Below are 18,216 nucleotides of genomic sequence, written 5' to 3'. Positions count from 1 at the left end.
GTGAAGCGTTTTGTATGACAAAATAACGGCAAATAAACCCTCCTCAGAAACATGCAGATCGACACATTCGGTGTGGATAAGACCTTCAAAAAATGTCGCCTGCAAAAGAGGTCCATGATCATCTGTCATATCAGACATTGCTGCTGTACATCTTCCTGTGCAACTTGAAAAAGACTACAGCAGGAATCCCTCCTTATGACTAAGACAGCAACAAGATTCCTGCTATAACCATAAAAGTGTAATTTTGTGGTCCTCTTAGGTGCCATTTCCAGGTAAATGTGTCTAGCCACAATTAAAAACCTTTAATATTATCTACATAATTACTTGCTTGTACCCAATGATGCTACTTAACAGTGACAAAGAAAGCCTTAAACCTTTTAAACTACGTCCAGTGTAATCACAAGGCTGATGTGAGATCTATGGTGTGAAGAGAATATGAAACCATTTTTCAGAACTGTGAATACTAATTTTAAAGGTGTTTATACCAAACAAAAGTCAAAGTATTTTATAAATTGAAGGCAAGCCTGAAAATAGAATTATAATTTTAAAATTGTGAAAAATGCAAATGAAAATAAAAGGTTTATTTCTTTCCTAATGTTCTTCACAATATGTAGAAAAATCATCAGGCAGGCCCAATGTGATTTTGGTGGTGGTTTTTTTTTTTTTCTGTGATATTTATTTATATTTTAAAGATCTACTTGATAGCAGGTTTTAAAGCAGAATATACATTTCCTGCTCCAAACATTTTTTGGATAAAATCTATTTCAGGAAGGAGAGTTACAATTTATACTAAGGAGGACATGTGCTGTTATGTAATCCATTATTCAGGTGGGAATTGATTTTAAAAACTTTGGAAAAACAATTTAATTTTATCAGCTCTACAAAATGGTTTAATATGCCCACACTGTTCATGATTTAATTATCATAGAACTTACCCAGTAAAACGGCTACACAGCAACAGTCTGTATCTACTGACCAATACAATGCAGTTCCTACTGTGATATGCATATTAGTTTCAAAATTAATTCTCACTGGCTGACAGAACTCTCATTCTAACCTATCCAGGCAAGTTCATTTTTGCTCTGATTTTTCCATGCTTCTATAATTGGCCACTTCACTTCTTTTTCACTTAAACTACCATCCTGAAATGGTCAGTTTAAAAAAACAGAGCCAAGTTTGAAGTTTAATAGAATTGGGGGGGCAGGGTGGGGAGGAAATCCTGTCTTCTTCACTTCTGTGAACTGTCCTACAACTAGTTCGTATTTTGGGGTTAGGTTGTTTGAGTTTTTCTTTTCTGATCACGTTTAAGGTTCCATTTGCTATGCTACAGGCTCCTGAATTATAGTCCAAGTATTCGCTCCCCAAAGTTGGGTCTGTAAGGAAAGAACTGACCAATCTCCAGCCATGCTAACAGAAAAATCAGCTCTATATAAACTAATAAACGATAAAAAGTCATGAAGTGAATCTATTACACTGAGTCATTAAATAAAAGACAGACATTCCTCCACCCTTTTTTAATAAAATAAAAACATATACAAATTTAACTAGTGATGCTGATCAAAAGATGCAATACTCTTGAAAAATTAATACTAATATCTCAATACTAAAATGAAGTGGGTAATATACTTCAACTTTGAAACCACTTTGCAATTACACATTAATCCCCTCAGCCCAAACAGCAGGTCTATGAAGAAAGGATTGATCTCCTTTAATGATGAAACCCTGGCACCATGGTTTTATTTTTCACAACACGGTGCAGTTAAGAACCCCACTGTTATTATGAAAATTTCCTCAGCAAAGGAGCTCCATCACATTACCAGTGCACCAATTCATCATAACGTGCCTCGCTCCTGCTCATCAACAAGTCTGAGTGATGAAAAGATCCAATATTATCCTGACAGTACTTCATGCACATTCTCAATCACACATTATTACAGCATCCATATTAATTTTCACTGACACGCGTCCTAGGCCTGTTCAAATTAGGCAAACCAACGAGGGGGAGTTGATGAAATACCAGCATAGCCACAGCTCATTGCATTCCAATTTGCATGCAAATGGTTTATCAGGAAAATTCCATTCCCAGCAACCAGCAAGTGAAAAACAACCGTAATCTACACTTCAGGGCCACCATACAGAGCTTAATGAATCGCAAAGAGAGAAGGAAGTGACAGACCTATGAGAGGATCGATTTCCACTGGCAGCTGGTAAGGCTGGTCTTGTACAGCACCTTGATGAGCTGGAATTCAGGAAAGAAGATTTTTAAACTCTGCATTTTTTTAATACATGAAGCCACATAAATTTTATAAATCAAAGCTACGTCCTTTTTTTTTTTAAACTATTCAAGATTCTTCTGCAACAATTGAATTGAAAAAAAAAAAAAATTCCAGGTGCTTTCGTGGGCTGCTTATTAAACATTTATTTTAGATTAGTGCTATTCTGAATGTATGCCATGAGCAGCAGCTCCGGTCCTGAGCCATAAGCTCTAGCAGATGCTTTACTGGCAACCTCTCCTGTCGCAACAAAACAAAATTAAGTGGTAAAGAGCACTGAAAACAAAATGTGACAACCATCTGCTGACTGTGGCAAATACTATTTTCCTCTTTACTTTTTAAAGCGCTGCTTTGAACAAGTGAAGCACAAAGGACATTTTTTTTTTAAAAAGTCAGTTTATGATGCAGACAAGGAAATCTCACAGTCATCCAGTATTTAAGAATTCATCCATCATCAAAAACCATTTATTTGCAAGTTTGCACAGAAATTAATATATAATTCTGCTGACCTACATTTCATGTGGGCACCTGGCATACCAGTGAAATGTTTACCTCCTGAATTTTCCTTCAGTGTTAGAAAAAAGCCCCTTTTTCCCACAGCCTCACTAAAATCAAACAAGCAAGTAAGCAAACTCTCCCCCCACCCCCTAAAGAGCCCACAAGACATTCTTGGAAGCTGAGCAAAAAACATAATGGCTGAATACTTACACCTATGATTTTTCTATTTACCATCCATAGCTTAATATAAAAATTAGTATCAATAGAAAGGTTTCATAAGTAATTGGAAAGTCAAATTTCTGCTGCAATGAAACACTAACACAGAACAAAGCGTGAAATCCACATGACAAAATGGAGGCACCCTGTTGGGTACCAGTGCCATTAGATGTCAGCAAAGACACCAAACTCATATACAAAAGCAGGAATGCAATTTTTAATTACACATCAGTGACAACTGGACACTTGGCAACTTCACTTTTTTATCATGATGCCTCATTAGTAAAGACAATGCTAAGCCCACAGCAGGAGATATGGAGTAGTAATGATACCTGCCCTCTAATCCTAGCAGATCTCATTTTGGTACAAAATTTGAAGGCAACAATAGTGAAGGCTAGTCTCAGGAGTCCATACCCAGATACCTTAAGCATAGTACTCCATTAACAGCCTGCAGTTGGTCACTGTGCTCTCAAAGAGGTGGGGTGAGGTGGGTTTTTGCTGGGGTTTGGTTTTATTTGATTGGCTTTTGTTTGTCTGGAACTGTAGGTTTTCCTGAGCTCTTTGTAAAGGCAAGACAAGTGTAAAATGCCTCTAAAGGAAAAAATAGTGACTCAAAAGCAGAACTTACTGTTCTCCCTTTCAGAGGTGAGGGAAAAAACAAAATCTGAAGGGTTTGTTCAACTCAAACCAGTTGATTACTACACTCAACAATTGGTTGCTTGCTCACAGATCACCAACCAGCAGACTTATGAGGAAAGCAAAATCAACTCCTACCACTTTAGAACGTCTTCTTTTCCCATGACTGTTGTATGTCCACAAAGGCCATTTTTGAAAAGCCTTGAATATTACATGCCTAAGGTCACACATTCAAGGTATGAGAGGATATTGCCATCCTCCTTTCAAACAAATGTCAAGAGCCCTGTAAATAGTTCTTGCTCACAACTTGTTATCTAGACATGCCTCCCTTCCCCCTTCCTTCCCACCTTTCTTTTTAAGCATTTCTTGGGTGGGTGAAATAATACATAGATGTTTCTATTTGTACAACGTTGAGAGGTAATTTGTGAGAACTAGGAAAAACTGTGGGAGTCATCTGGCTTTCTTCAAAATCTTATCAAGGACCATGGGTCCAGATTTCTTAGTAGGAATTTCAGTGATGTGAGTATATTACTACGGTGCAAATAACTTCTATTTAAGCTATATGAGTAGAAGCTCTTTTTCCCCTTTCTTGAAAAGCCTTTGACCATATTTATTGCATAGCACTGAAATAAACTACTTCTCACAGCTTGGGCCTGAGACTGTCATAGTCAAGGAAAGGAGGATGAATGCCTTCGAGACGAGAGAATATTAGAATTGAAGACAGAACTACTATATTCTCAAGCACAACACATTTTTAAAGGATAATTAATCTGATTGGGTGCTATGCATAATGGGTATGTTGTTTTCCTTTCATATTGACAAATACATAAGCACCTAATAACTTTGGGATGTTTAAGTTACAGAAGATACAGGTTTCCCATATATTTTATCTTTTAATTCTCATTGAGTGGCTTTAATATCAGAATATGGGGTTCATAAGCAACTAGAAGATAGCAGAAAAGATTTCAGGCAAGTTCTACATGTGTTACAACTTGTCTTTGCCATGATATGGTTCAGGCTTCCATGTGACTGAAAAACAAATTCAAGAGGAAGAGGGTGACTTTATGACAATCAAATAGTGATATACTGGTTTTGCTTTCTCGCATAGTGCCCAATCGATTGGAAAGCAATATACTGTTGCTACAAATCTTTTGTGTGCTATGCATCTTACCACACAATAGTTCAGATTACCTTTTTAAGGAGAAACTAAGTCCACATGTGAAGAGCACACTGTGTCAATGAACTGGACTTGCTCTTCATACTTTAAATTGTGGCTCTGCAGCCACTTTTGAAATAGACAACAGAAGTACTGCTTGACAGCAGTGGTTTCTTAGGCTACTTACTGTAATTTACTTACCAGGAAGATTATGCCACTTGTTTACAGCAAATAGCCTATTTGCAGTAACTGTGATCACAGCAGGAGTGGCCAGACCAGGCTGGGTGTTGGCTGCTACATGAGTGACAGGGGAGTTGGATGGGAACTTTAGAACCATGATAACATCCTGTTGAGCTTGGTCTGTGAACATCAATGGACTCTGCAGGAGGAGATACTGTTGAGTGCACGCAACAAGAACCCAAATACACAGGAAAAGAAAACATGGGGAGGAGAAAAGAAGACAGGACAAGAGAAGGAAGATTGGATTAAAACCCACAAGATCCAACAGCAGCTGCAGTGAAAAGCAAATGCAATAAGAGCAGACAGGCTTGTGGAAACAACCGTTTTAGGTAGAAAAACCTTCATGTACACTATTGAGGGCCTTGCTGAACACAGGGTGTCTTATATACAAACTTTGTTACAGATCACAGCAGATTAAACCAAAAGTTTCCAATCACCTATCTCTGCCAAAAAAATTCTCCTTCATATCTGCAGAGATAGTATGTCAAGAAAAGCAATGCCAAACTAGGAGGGAAACACCCCCACCCCCCCAATGCCCCCCCCCAAAAAAAGTGAGCAAAAGAAATTCCTGCTCCCAGAGATTGTCTCAAGTTGCATTAAATTGGCAGACTGCAATTCTTTACAAGCCAGATGAGAACATGAAAGCACATTAAAATAAACAGATACACACACACACTAGATATATGTTCTGTATATATTTCTGGTGTACAAAAATAAGATTTATGAATGCAAAGTAGAAGACTTCACTGCAAATGTGTTTCAAAGGACAAACATAATTAAATGCAGTTGTAAAGAATATAAAGTGGATGTGATTACAGACACTATCCTGTGTTGTTTCTAGAAATACTAAAGGAAGGGAATGAATCCAGACCCTCACTATCAACATAATATTTTCAGGTTTTAGTTTTTTAATTTAGTAAGTTGAAAAGTTTAATAACTTTTAAACTAAGCTCTCTAACAATACTGCAAATGTCGAAACAAAATACTGAGGGCCTTAGATCTGGATATCAAACATAAAGAGGAAAAGCAAAACTTAATGTCTTTGTGATTGTATGGTGTACCTAAAAAAACAGAACTCCATTGAGATGTAGAAATACAACCATCCTAGTCACCAGTAGCCATATTGCTCTAGTATTTGTAATTTTCTAATAACTGAATTAAGAACACTAATGAAGTGTTCTTGGCTATTTTCCACCTGCAATATTTCATTACATATATGTGTATGTAAGTGCATACATTTAATGTATATTTATACAGAACTAATAAAAAAATTAAATACATTTGCATTTTTATTATCACTCCTTTTTAAAAAGTTATTAAGAGTACTTAGAAAAACATATTGCTCTATGAATTCCTATTTACAGTCTTTGCATAAAGGTGTAAATAAAAGCAACTAATAAGCTACCCAGACACCCTTCTGAGCAAGTGGCTAAAAGCCAATCAATATTATGAGTTAATCCTCCCTGGATGCTCATTCAATTAAAGGTGTCAGTAATGCCTCATCTGATGTGGCCTCAATTAAATCCAGCTATCTGATGGTTGAAAACACAAGGGGATACAGCAACAGCAGCAAAACCAGACAAATAGGCAGTCTTCGTGTGACTGCTAATTACTACACCTGGTGTATATTATGGCTTGTGCACTTAACACAGCACGTGGTAGCTTACAATTCGGCTGTATTCATGCATACATGCACACACACACATGAAAACAGAACACTCGGCAAATAATACAACTAGAAATAATTCAAGATTGTGGCAGGAAAAACATCCTTACTGTATTTCAGCTCCAGGAATACTACTTTTAAAACCACTCACTATAGTGCTATTATAAAGTCATATATTAATAACCACAAAACTGGGCAAAGCAAGTGGAGAAATAAGGGGTTTTTTCTGTGTGTACCTCAGCCCCCCAAAAAACACAGGAGTTAGAATTTAACCAAAAGAAGAATTTAACTTCTTCCATTACATACTAAATTTCTGCTAATTTAGTGTCATGAAAAATACGATGATAAAACCACCCAAACTGCTTCCTGACATCAGATTTATTTATATAACAATGGGTCTGACAAACACATCAACAATCAACTTCTCAAGTTCCTCCTCTTTCTGAAACAAATCCCTCTAAATTAGAGCAAGTGCGTAGTGCCTGGCACCATGACAGACGGACACACATATGGCATGTAGCTGTATGTTGAGGGCACTTGGGCTCCCCAACATCCCTGTTAACAGGGCTCCTCTGAGAGAGCCCCGTGGGTTGCACACGCAAGTCACCGCCGCGGTCTGCGGCCCCAGGACGCTGCGTGCGAGGTGCAACGGGCCAGCAGGTCACAAATCAGCACAGTCCGCTCTGTCCATCCAGCACAAGGAATCCCAGGGCAGCAGCATGTTTACAGCACAGCTGTCAAAAGTGTAGGATGTACTGGCTGCAGAAAGGGCGGGGTGGGGGGGGGGGTGTAGGGGGACAGTCAACTGAGCAAGTCTTAGGCACAACACATGACATCTTTGAGAAAAGCTAACATTTGACAAGGAAGTTTACGTTTCTTATGACTCCTACATCATAGGGTTTGTAAGCTACTTTGGAAACATTTCAGATTTTTGTCTAATTTTTCTAAAACCTTTTGCACTTCAGATATGCTTTTCATCTAATAGCCTCAGTCTGCTTGAGCAGAACATACATCTTGCAGAATATACAAGAAGAAAATGTCTTTTTTTTTTTTTTATATTTCAGTGTGAAATGTCCATTTAACAATAAGGAAATGTAACCTCTTGAAAAACTTGTGAATTAGCAGACCATTTGCTCCACTTGTCAGAGTATCACTTAACATACTTAGTTCTGGATCTATGACAACACAAATGATTTTTCAGGCCCAAGGACTGCACACAACACGATATGGAAAGTAATCAGTAATAAAATAATAGTTCGTATAATAAAATTATATTAGACACAAGTAGAGGTAAAAGGGAAAGCATGTTAATGCTCACTGCCTGGATTTTATCACCCCAGCTTTACTGCAAAACACATTTAGTCACATTCTTTGCTATGTAAGTTTCAGCTCATGAATTCCTAGTAATCCTGGTTTTAGGGGAAAACCTATGCCTGGGGGAAAAGACAAGGAAGTTCCACCTCCTAAATCCATGCTTCTTGGGGAATCTGCCAAAGATTAACTAAATTGTCTCCATGATGACTGGCTCTCACCTGTACAGGTATGGTATTAACAAAATCAACTGATGAAGTGTTCTTAGATTACACTGACAAAAAAGGTCTGTACTAAAAATCAATACAATCCTTTCAGCCATAAATAAAATAATAGTTAAGCACTGCGCACACTCCCAGTCCTATAAAATCGTAACTCATCTGCTGTTTTTAATAACCCAATTCCACGACCACATAAAAGCAAAGCAAAGTGGCCAGTTCTGTAACTTTAAGATAGCAAAGGAAGTGAACAAAATGGCAGCTCACAAAGAGTTAATATGGTACTTACCACCTGCATGGCAGAACTTCTTGGAGGATGTGGTTCTATGAGCAGTTGGGAAGGGGTCTGTCCAAAACTTCGTATTTGAGCTTCAACAGCCTGGAAAAGGCACAGGCAGGTTTGCATGTTAAGAGGTGCTAATTACAGGCAATAGAACCATAACTGTCACCTGAAAATGTCATTCCACACTTCTGGCTTGTTTCATGTTGAAAATCAACCCCGTGTGTTCACTGTGGGGCTAAGTGCTTGGCACTGGTACTAAGAATGAGGTAATCATTTTAGTACTGTGGATGCTATTTCCATGAGAAACTGCAAAACCTCATCCTGCTCAATGATATTAAACAGAAACAAGCTCTTATAATCAGAAACCCTCTTTATTGGCTCCATTTTTCCTTTCTAACACTGGCTTATCCTGTTCGTATCATAACTCAGAAACAAAAGTTAATTTTTAAAAAGTTTCTATAGGTGTTAAGAGTGTTCTACTTTAAATTTCATTGCTTAGTTGCACAGCAGTAACTACAATGAAAGTGACGCCCAGCTTTTTTCTTATTTTCATTTTTATTCAAAAAGAGCAAACAACTTTAGGATGCAGTAAACTACTGACAGCAAGACTGATATTAAATGCAGCTAAAGGAGAACGTGAAAATATAACGCAACAAAAATTTTTAGAAAGTTTCTCTACCTTCAGCAACATGCTTTATCACTTTCTTCACAAGGCATACATGAAAATACCACCTCGTGCTTAGTGAGTTCCTAAAAATAATTATTTGGAAATGTGTGAACGTATACTTCTTGCCTAGGCATGTCCAGCTAGTTTTCCGTGTTGCCACCAACTGGCCCACTGGCTTGAAGATAAAATCAAGCAGTCAAAATTCAAGTTGTTTCTTGTCAGCCAGGCCCCTGCACTATCCAGAGAAACAGGCTAATACTACAGAAAATCTTAAATCATCCAGTTTAGATTAAATCTCTTTCATCGTAAGCTAAACTAAGTAAAATTACCTTGCATTTGCTGTGGGCTAACAGACTAATTGATGCTTTATTTTCTGTGCTGCATGGTGCATTGAGCCCTACATTCTCAAAAGTGTCTAGTGATGCTGAGTACCTAAGGTGAGGCATTAGCAAGTCCAACTTTCAAAATAAATCCTGAAAATCAGGCCTTTTAAAAAAGTATTTCAAATGGGACACTTGGATGCTAGAAAACAAAACCACTAGCCACTTTTCAGCTATTAGAACACCATGTTTTTCTCCTTTTTCTGAGCCAACATACCTTGAGGGTCCTTACACTTATATTTCCTGTTCTGTTTTAGCCACCCATTAAAATTTTTGAGACAACGGAATAACACTTATGCTGATCCCGTTCTTACAAGTAACCATTTTTAGATAATAATAAAGACTATTACTAGGACACACAATGTTCTCCTGTTACAGAAATAACAAAACCAAAAGTAGAATGCACCCAAGGCCTTAAAATCATCAAAAATAATCATCCTCTGATAGGAAGCATGCCATCCAAAACACCTGACCTTATTACATTTGGCAGGGCTTTTGAAACTTCTGAACTCACCAGAAGAGCTGCAACTACTCTATGGACAGATTCTAACACTCTTGCCCACTCTGGGAAGCACCTTAATCTTCCAAGAACTGGTGAATAAGTGAGTCTACCAAAAGCTGGATGAACTCTGACATACAAACACAATTCAATGAGTACTTTTTGAGGAACAGCAATATCAGATTCGCGAAACACTAAAGCTCAGTAAGACCATCGGAGTTCCCTTCCTAGTGACGAGACATGCTACATTAAAATTCAAGTCTGGGTTTTTGTCACTCAAGATATCAAGGGAATCACAAGGACATAGAATTTGAGGTCCCTTAAGACATGAGGCATTAAAAAAGCAACAGCATACTGGTCAGCAGCTCCACCCTCTCCATAAAAAGCTATTTGTTTCAAAATATCCAGATTAAAAAGACTTGCCTACATTTATTGCAGATCGAATGGAATATTTTAACTAACAAATGGGAATTCTGCACTGCATTGAGGGTAGAACCAGAACAACACAGGAGGAGCAGCATGCAGACAGTCCTGGATGTCAGTTGTTCTGTGCTTGTCAAAATCTTTATGGCAAATCTACAGAGTCTACTATTTATTTCCTATAAAATATATATCAAATATATTATCCAAAATGAATAAAATATTCTTGAGGCACAGCCCTCATGCATTCCCTTCAGATAGAGCTGAAAATAAAATAGATAAGATGAAGAAATAATAGCTTCTGATTTGTTAACTTCCTTGCATATTGACTTTCAATCAATACAGAAACTTCTATTCCCTGATAGCTCAGCGTTTAAAGGGAGTCAGAATTTTTAAAAAGGGAGTCATAATTTTGTCTTACCCATGAAATCTGGTATGTACTCTAATTCCCAATGCTGCCTCTACGAACTATACCCCCTTACATAATGCCAGTACTAAAAACAGAAAAATTAAATACAAGACACCACATATTGATGCAGAGTGCTTCAAATACATTCATCATAACAAGAGTCTAAACTGACATAGAACAATCGCTTTAGTCAACGAAAGATCCGTGGTCAGAAGGCTGTTTTCCACAGTCCAGATCTCAGAGGGACTCACCACCTTCCAGCAACATAAAAACTAGAAGAGACATAGTTATGATTCCTCTGCTTGCTCACATACATGATGTTCATCATTATCACACTCCTAGACCACACAACAGCAGCAGAACAGCTCTTTGTCTACCATCTACCCTCAGTGCGGAAGAGAATCCCTCTGGGATATTAAAAACAAGTATAAAATACCACAAATTCTCCATTTTCAGTCTTAAACATACAGTTTCTACATGCATGTTTATGATCTAGCTTGAGTTTGGGATTTATCGTTCCAGCAGAAACAAGTCTTTTAGACTCACTAGGTTCCATCTGGTCCTCCTTCCAAAAAATACGAGAGCCTACATTTCCAGGACTGCAGTAGTCCCCAACATAATCTTTCCCTTTTAGCTAACAGAACTGGGAAAACCTACATTCAGATCATGTTCTACCACAGGTAACACGGTTTCATAAAACATCAAAATTGTACATAGATTAAAGGCACAATATTGGTACCCATGTACTCTTTACTCCACGTCTTCAGAGAGCCAAAAGAAATTTGAAGAACTATGGAGTAAAGGCAACAACACTTGGACAATTATGTTTAGACATAGTGGCTAGACTTCAGTGTAAAAACCTTTTGCATTCCCTTTAATTACCAAGAAAAAAAAAAAAGTAAAGATTTTTTATTTAGCTTCAACATTTGTTAATTATGACCAAGAGAGTGCACTAGCAACCCAAATGGTTCCTTCCTTTTCCCAGATTGTATCCAAAGTCAATCCAGATGTCAACTGCATGTTCTGATGATGTCTCAAGTCAGAAGGATCACATGAAGAAAAATGCAAGATGACCCCCACTGTCAGCGGAAACATGTGATGGTGGAGCTAGAGTAATCCCCATTCTCTTGATTTTCATGACAATAGAGAAAAACAGGTTATTTTACCCACTATGTATCACTCAGACTTTTGCTCAACCTGTCAGAGAAAATCAGCTAAGAGCAGCGGATCCTTTCCTCAGAGAGATAATTAATATCTCTTTTAAAGAAAACAATCCACCCCTTACCTGAGAATATACAATAAAATGATCATCAAAAAGTCATCGACTCGCTTTCTAACAAATTATAGCCCAGCTGCCTAATTCTGCTGAAAAATGTATTAATAGCATTAGTCGGTATTACTAAGAGACAGCCGCCTTCTTCTAGTGGCACAGGGAGGGCATGTGTTCTCACATTGCTGAATCCCTCTGGAGCATACAACCATTTAGATTATTGTGGACAGAAATATATGGGAAATGTGCACAACTAGTCTCACATCTATTAAAGGCATTATATAACTGGAAAGGAATAACCTTTGTCTGAACGGCATCTTTAGTTCCACAAATCTCTGAATTATTTTTTATCTCTGAAAGCAAGTAGCATACCACAAAGTAAAAGATAATATCATTCAACATTTTGTTCCACTGCTTCTCAAATATCTCAGTAAAATAGCCATCTTCCTGTTAATCCTCTACAAAAACAAAACTTTGGTAAGGCCAGAATTGTTCCAGATGCTACAACCAGAAGTAATAAAATAAAACAAGGTAACTAACTCTTTACAATAATGCACACAGTATGCATCTCAAACCACATGCTTCTGTGATAAACACGGTATTTCAAATGTTAATTAATTTATAAGTATGAAAGCCATAAGCAAATTTCACAAGGTAACATTTAACCGACTACCACAATATCCTGTTCCTAAATAAAGTCTCCTGGATCATCTCCTCTTTTCTTGGGGGGTGGGAAGGGGAGAAGGGGAATAGGAAAGTAAATTAAAAGAGGAAGAGTGAAAAACTTGAAAACTTGGCTTAGCTATAATACAGCTTTTGGCCACTGTTTAGTATGGATATTTTCAGTCTCTGAATTTACCCTCTAATCTAACTGTGAAGAAAGTTAATTCAACAGTATGCAGTACCCACCAAATACGGCTGTAAATTTTTTGGGAAGGAGGGTGATGGGGAGGTTGAACATATGGATGCAGTTAAGGTAAAAACAGATGTTTGTTACTTTTCTTTGCAGCAACACTCAGAGACTAAGTCAAAATTGCTTTTTTTCATGTTTATGTCTGAAAGAACTATAAAATTAAATATGAGGGAGGGCAGGTGGAGGGGGAACTGCAATGAGTGTCACAGAGAAAGAATGAAACGGTCTCCAGTTTTGAACTCAAATCCTAAAACGAAGGCCCATATAGTTAAAAGGCAAGACATACACCATTTAACTATAGATTTAAAGACCCTTAGAGTCTCAGCGTTGTTTTCATCATGCCTACTCAGACACAAAACACCAAATTGTCTGAAGAGTCTACCGGCACAGCATACCCGTGTTAAAATGCACGCCTCAGTCTGAACGCACGACAAGCTACAACTCCACTACAAAGAAGTTACTTTCAGTCAATGTGCCTTTACAGACCTACACCAAAGTATTTCCAGTTACTTCTCAAATCTGTAAGATTTAATTGCCAAAGATTTGAAAGCCCAGGTGAAACAGCATCATGCATTGTAATACATATTCTTTCAGAGTATATGTCAGGGACAGAAAATGTTTTGGGTTCATCCTCCATCTTTTTACCCAGTATATGTCCAGAAAATAACAGCTCTTGCAAAAATAATTACTTTGGCTCTCTGCCGCTCCTACCTCACTTTTCAATATTCAAAAAGGTTTACACACATGTTCCTCGGTGATTTCTATTGGCTTGAGCAATATGCAATTATGATTACTTGCTTTCCCTTTCCTTCCACCCAGATGTTGCTTTACAGCACCAGAGAACACAGAATATTTGACAGGTTTCCCCTCAGACGGTGAAGTTGAATGGCTTTGCAGCCAACTGACTAGCTCCTTTCCCCATGGGATGGTGATTAAAATCAAGCTCTGATAAGTGATCAGAAAACCTCTGCCGACCAGATAGTCACTCAGAGTCCTACAGTAAGATTCTTAGTTCAATTTCTCACAGAGACACAGATAACATTAGCCAAAGAACAAGAATGATTCATAACAATTAGATAAAATTGCTGGAAACAGGTTAAAGATTATAGAAGACGAGCTCTTTATAGTACCATCTCCCCTTGTTTCATAACGAACTCTGTTAGATCAAGATTGTGAAAAATGGCAAAATGCTTGTCCGAAACAGGCAACGTATATGCTTGCTGACTATACACCTGCCCTGGGGATATTGCACTACACTTGACCCGGAGAAAAAATATAGCGCTCAAATGTTAGTATTATAAATTCACACACTCCCATCCACTGTTTTAAAAATAAAATGAGCAGCCTAATTTCTTCATGCCAAACCAGAAAAACCTTTCTCTTCTTTCGACTTTGCAAATCAACCCTTTTATATTGAATCACTTCAATCTTTTATCATTGCACTATTCACTTAATGTACTGGTTTAAAGAAAATTGGCCTATCCTACCTTCAAAATCTAGCAAATGGCAGGGGGAGGGAATGGAGCAAGGAGAGAAGAAAGGCTAAAGAAAAGATACAAGATCAAGAGTTACATACTGTTCTCTGGGTATTATTAACCACGCCTGCAAAAAGTAAGGATGCCTGTGGCAGCCCGCTGATGCAGTTACTACTTCAACTCAGATAACACAGGTTTACGGCTTCAGAGCTAAAGCGTGGGCAGAAATACTGTCAACAACCTGCAGAGGGGGACATTATTAGAGTACACTAGCAAGTTGGTAAGAAGTAAAAAGTGCACAACCTTTGCCTGCTGCGGTGCATTAGGGATGTATGTAACAAAACTGAGCGTGCCTCGTTACACAAGAAAACAACGTAGAAATGAAAGCCATCACATGTAAATGAAACATAGGGGTTTTTTTCTTCCTTCCTTGTAGCTTCTTTGCAAGAAACACATCTTTCGCATATTTTTTTTTTTTTTTTCTAATTTCATTTCCTTCTGTCTGCTCAAAATACCACAGTTGTCTGTTTGGAAGTTGGCTACTAGTCTAACCACTTGTTATTTATTAAATCCAAACTACTACAGACCCCTGGGGGGCAGGGGGGTTACCCTACACAGGATTTTTTTTGTTTTTCTCAGAGCTATTTGCGATTCAATATATGAATAATACTTTCTTCTGTTTGCATCACAGAAAAGAATTATTAAGGAGCACAGTGTAGGATACCTTCCACTACACCTTTAAAAACAAAACCAATAACCCAGCTCTCAAAGTACATGAAGAAATTTTCTGTGAGAATAAAGAAAAACGAAGTATTTTTGTTCAGACAAATCAGGATGACAATTACATGGCAGTCATTAAAGTAAAGCAGGAAGTAATCACAGTTTGTAAGAATACAAATAGATCCCCCTCAGGGCCATGCAAGTTGTTCCAATCTGAATATATACATTCCAGGCATATTAAACAGAGGCATAGCAGGGCCTGGCTGCAATCTCCAGTTCATGCAGCTGTCCGTCTACTGCAGCGTAATCCCAGCTGCCAATCTGAAAGAAACCAGTTAGTCAGAGCAGACACAACCAACAGAAACAAATGTCACTCAATAATGTTCAGAGGCACTGGGTTCATGGATAATTTCAAACAGTATCTCTGTCTGGAGCACTGATGTGCTCATTCAAAACACCTAAATCTTTGGCTACTGGAAAGAAGCAGATAAAAAAAATAGAACTAAAAAAACAGGTCTGGTATTACTTCAAAGAGACTGAAAATAAAAAGGGAAAAGAGTCTAAAAACAAAGTTAAGATGAATTTAAAGACCTGCAAATAAAGCTGGATTCAGTACAAGCAAAATCCTAAGCAGCTCTGGGGCTAGTTTTTAAAAATATAACAGTCTCCGTTTTATTTGAGCACCACAACCAAAATTGCCTCACGCCTCTCTTCACTGTGGCAGCTGAAGATTCCAAGAGAGCAACTCAGTGCTTTCATTTAAAATCAGTAATTATCACACAGAAAGTAGTGGCATTGCCATGTGCAATACCTTGAAACTTCATCAGTTTCTCAAATTATTCATTCACTCCTCTAAATAGCTAAACATAACCTTTAAAGCTTGCTACCTTCACACAGTCTACTTGCTACTTAGCTGACTCCAGGTTTTCTGATACAAAACTTTTCCTCTGGAAAAAAGCAATCTGTTCTAATGTTAGCAATCCGTGGCATTTCTTCAACTTTGATGCCACCTCTATTAAGTAAAAAAGCTTCATTAAAACAAAACATTTCGATCTGAAGGAAGTGGATATACGGATGTAAAAATCTAACATTTAATGGTCGTTGAACTTTCTTGCGTGATCACCTTTCAGAATCTGTAACAACTGTGAAAAAGAAACAAATAACTAATTTTGCTAAGCTAAGAAATACATTTATTTAAACTAAGTCATAACTACTACCTGCAAGATCAAACCAGCTGTTTTCAAAGTATGGGTACAATATTATCTCAGAGTCTTCTACTGCAATGAATGAACTTTTTGTTAGCCTTTAATAAAATGTAGTGTTTAACTGAGACTTGATTTTGGGACACTGTTTGAGGAAAAGCACCTTTGGCATGATCGCAAGTTTTCTCACTCAAGAAGCAGCTATTGTTCAAACGGAACTAATAACTAATATAATTCCGTTTGGTAAGTAAATACCACACCACATCTGTAGACACAGTGGGAACATTGATGAGCCAGACACCCTGGGCTGCAATGAGCAAATACAATGAAAACACTCCAAACAAAAATTTTTAGTTTCCCTATTGCTGTGAAAGTCAATACAGATATTGTTTGGACTGCATAAAGAGTCTGCAAATAATTAGCCAAAGCATGCTGATGACACAAAAAATAATGACATTTTTGTAGCCTTCTTCCATGTTTGATTCAAGGCTAAATGGCTTAGTGTACAGATAACAGTAGCTATACAGTTATCTATACACTAGTATATCTCATTCTTTCCACATATGGAAGAAAAAAAAAAGTTTTAAAATGGAAACACTTTCCATTCAAAATAGCTATTTTTGAAGGATTATGAACATCACTTTCTTCCATCCCTTGTTTATCTTTTGATTACTTTTTCTTATTTAATGCTGGCCAACGAATATGTCAGCTATCAAGGACTGACCAGCCAGGCACAAATGAAAATGTGAAGAGCCCAGGGGGTCTCAAGGCCTCTCTGGCTCTGATAGATCCACAAGACAGGTCAAGCAAGAAGAGGTGAGGGAACTGACTGCGCTGAAAATATCTATCCTTTGAATTTCAATCAGGGGCTGAGAAAAAAGCACTCGGAGCTGAAGAACTAATTTACATGAGTTGCCTCCTTCCAAAAAGCTTTACTACTTCCAGCCAAAGCAGTTGTTTGGTTCTTATTTTTTTAATCCTTGTACATCAGGCCTCTCAGTCCTACTTTAATGAACTCTAAAATATCACCTTTTCCTGCTGGATAGAGAAGCGGAAGCACCAGGTAAAATCAGAATCTATTCTGTAATGAAGGACAAAAGAGGACATCCAGGTCAAATATTTTTCTGGATAGAAACCTAGCTGAATACTTTTATGTCTGTTTCTAAGCGCTGTAGAAAATACGTAAGTTAAGACAAAGGGCAATAAACCCCCATTCATCATGTCAAACCCTGGGCTGAATCGAATCAAAGAAGTGCCGCACCTCCCAGATATCACAGTAAACACTTGTTTATGCTCATTTTGCCTGTTTACTCCCACACCACTGACACACCACAGGGTGAGCGGTGATGTGAGAATTAATAGGTAAATGACACGAACTGGGGGCAGGCATGGCGCTCCTGTTATCTTAAAGCTCCCTTTAGCAGAAGAAAATACTCATCTTTTCACGGCAGAGTCCTGATGCCCAGACAAGCTGATTTCGTGCAGCAGCAGTACCTGCCCACCCACAACAGCATCGGACACCCCGTCTTCGCTACGTAATCCTGCTCCACGTACCTTCACAGTAAAAGACAGGTTTGGCTGGACCTTTCCTTAGCCATGAAATCAGTATGTTTTCCTTTAAATATATTCTTCTTAATTCTGGCTCCATATAATGGTATTTCAGTATAGATTTGCAATTAAAACTAGACCAATTCTTAACATTTATTTGGCTTTTCACACTGTTCCTGTGCTGTACAACGTCAAGCATGCCATCTGTGCAACATA

The 18,216-nt window shown here is 37.9% G+C and overlaps 1 protein-coding gene across 1 annotated transcript in view; it reads right to left on the bottom strand.

The window, feature by feature from the left end:
- The window catches only part of LRBA (LPS responsive beige-like anchor protein), a 424,995-nt gene that overhangs the window by 35,125 nt on the left and 371,654 nt on the right, over positions 1 to 18,216 (bottom strand). Inside the window, exons 49-51 of the mRNA XM_074821286.1 lie at positions 8,504 to 8,593; positions 4,981 to 5,173; positions 2,177 to 2,239 (exon numbers count right to left, since the gene is read on the bottom strand). Of these exons, the coding sequence (XP_074677387.1) occupies positions 2,177 to 2,239; positions 4,981 to 5,173; positions 8,504 to 8,593 (346 nt within the window). The remainder of the gene's footprint in view (positions 1 to 2,176; positions 2,240 to 4,980; positions 5,174 to 8,503; positions 8,594 to 18,216) is intronic.

This window comes from Strix aluco, chromosome 4, assembly GCF_031877795.1.
Source record: "Strix aluco isolate bStrAlu1 chromosome 4, bStrAlu1.hap1, whole genome shotgun sequence".
Classification (NCBI taxonomy): Eukaryota; Metazoa; Chordata; class Aves; order Strigiformes; family Strigidae; genus Strix; species Strix aluco.
The sequence above is the reverse complement of the archived record's forward strand: the minus strand, read 5'-3'. Positions and strand labels throughout refer to the sequence as shown.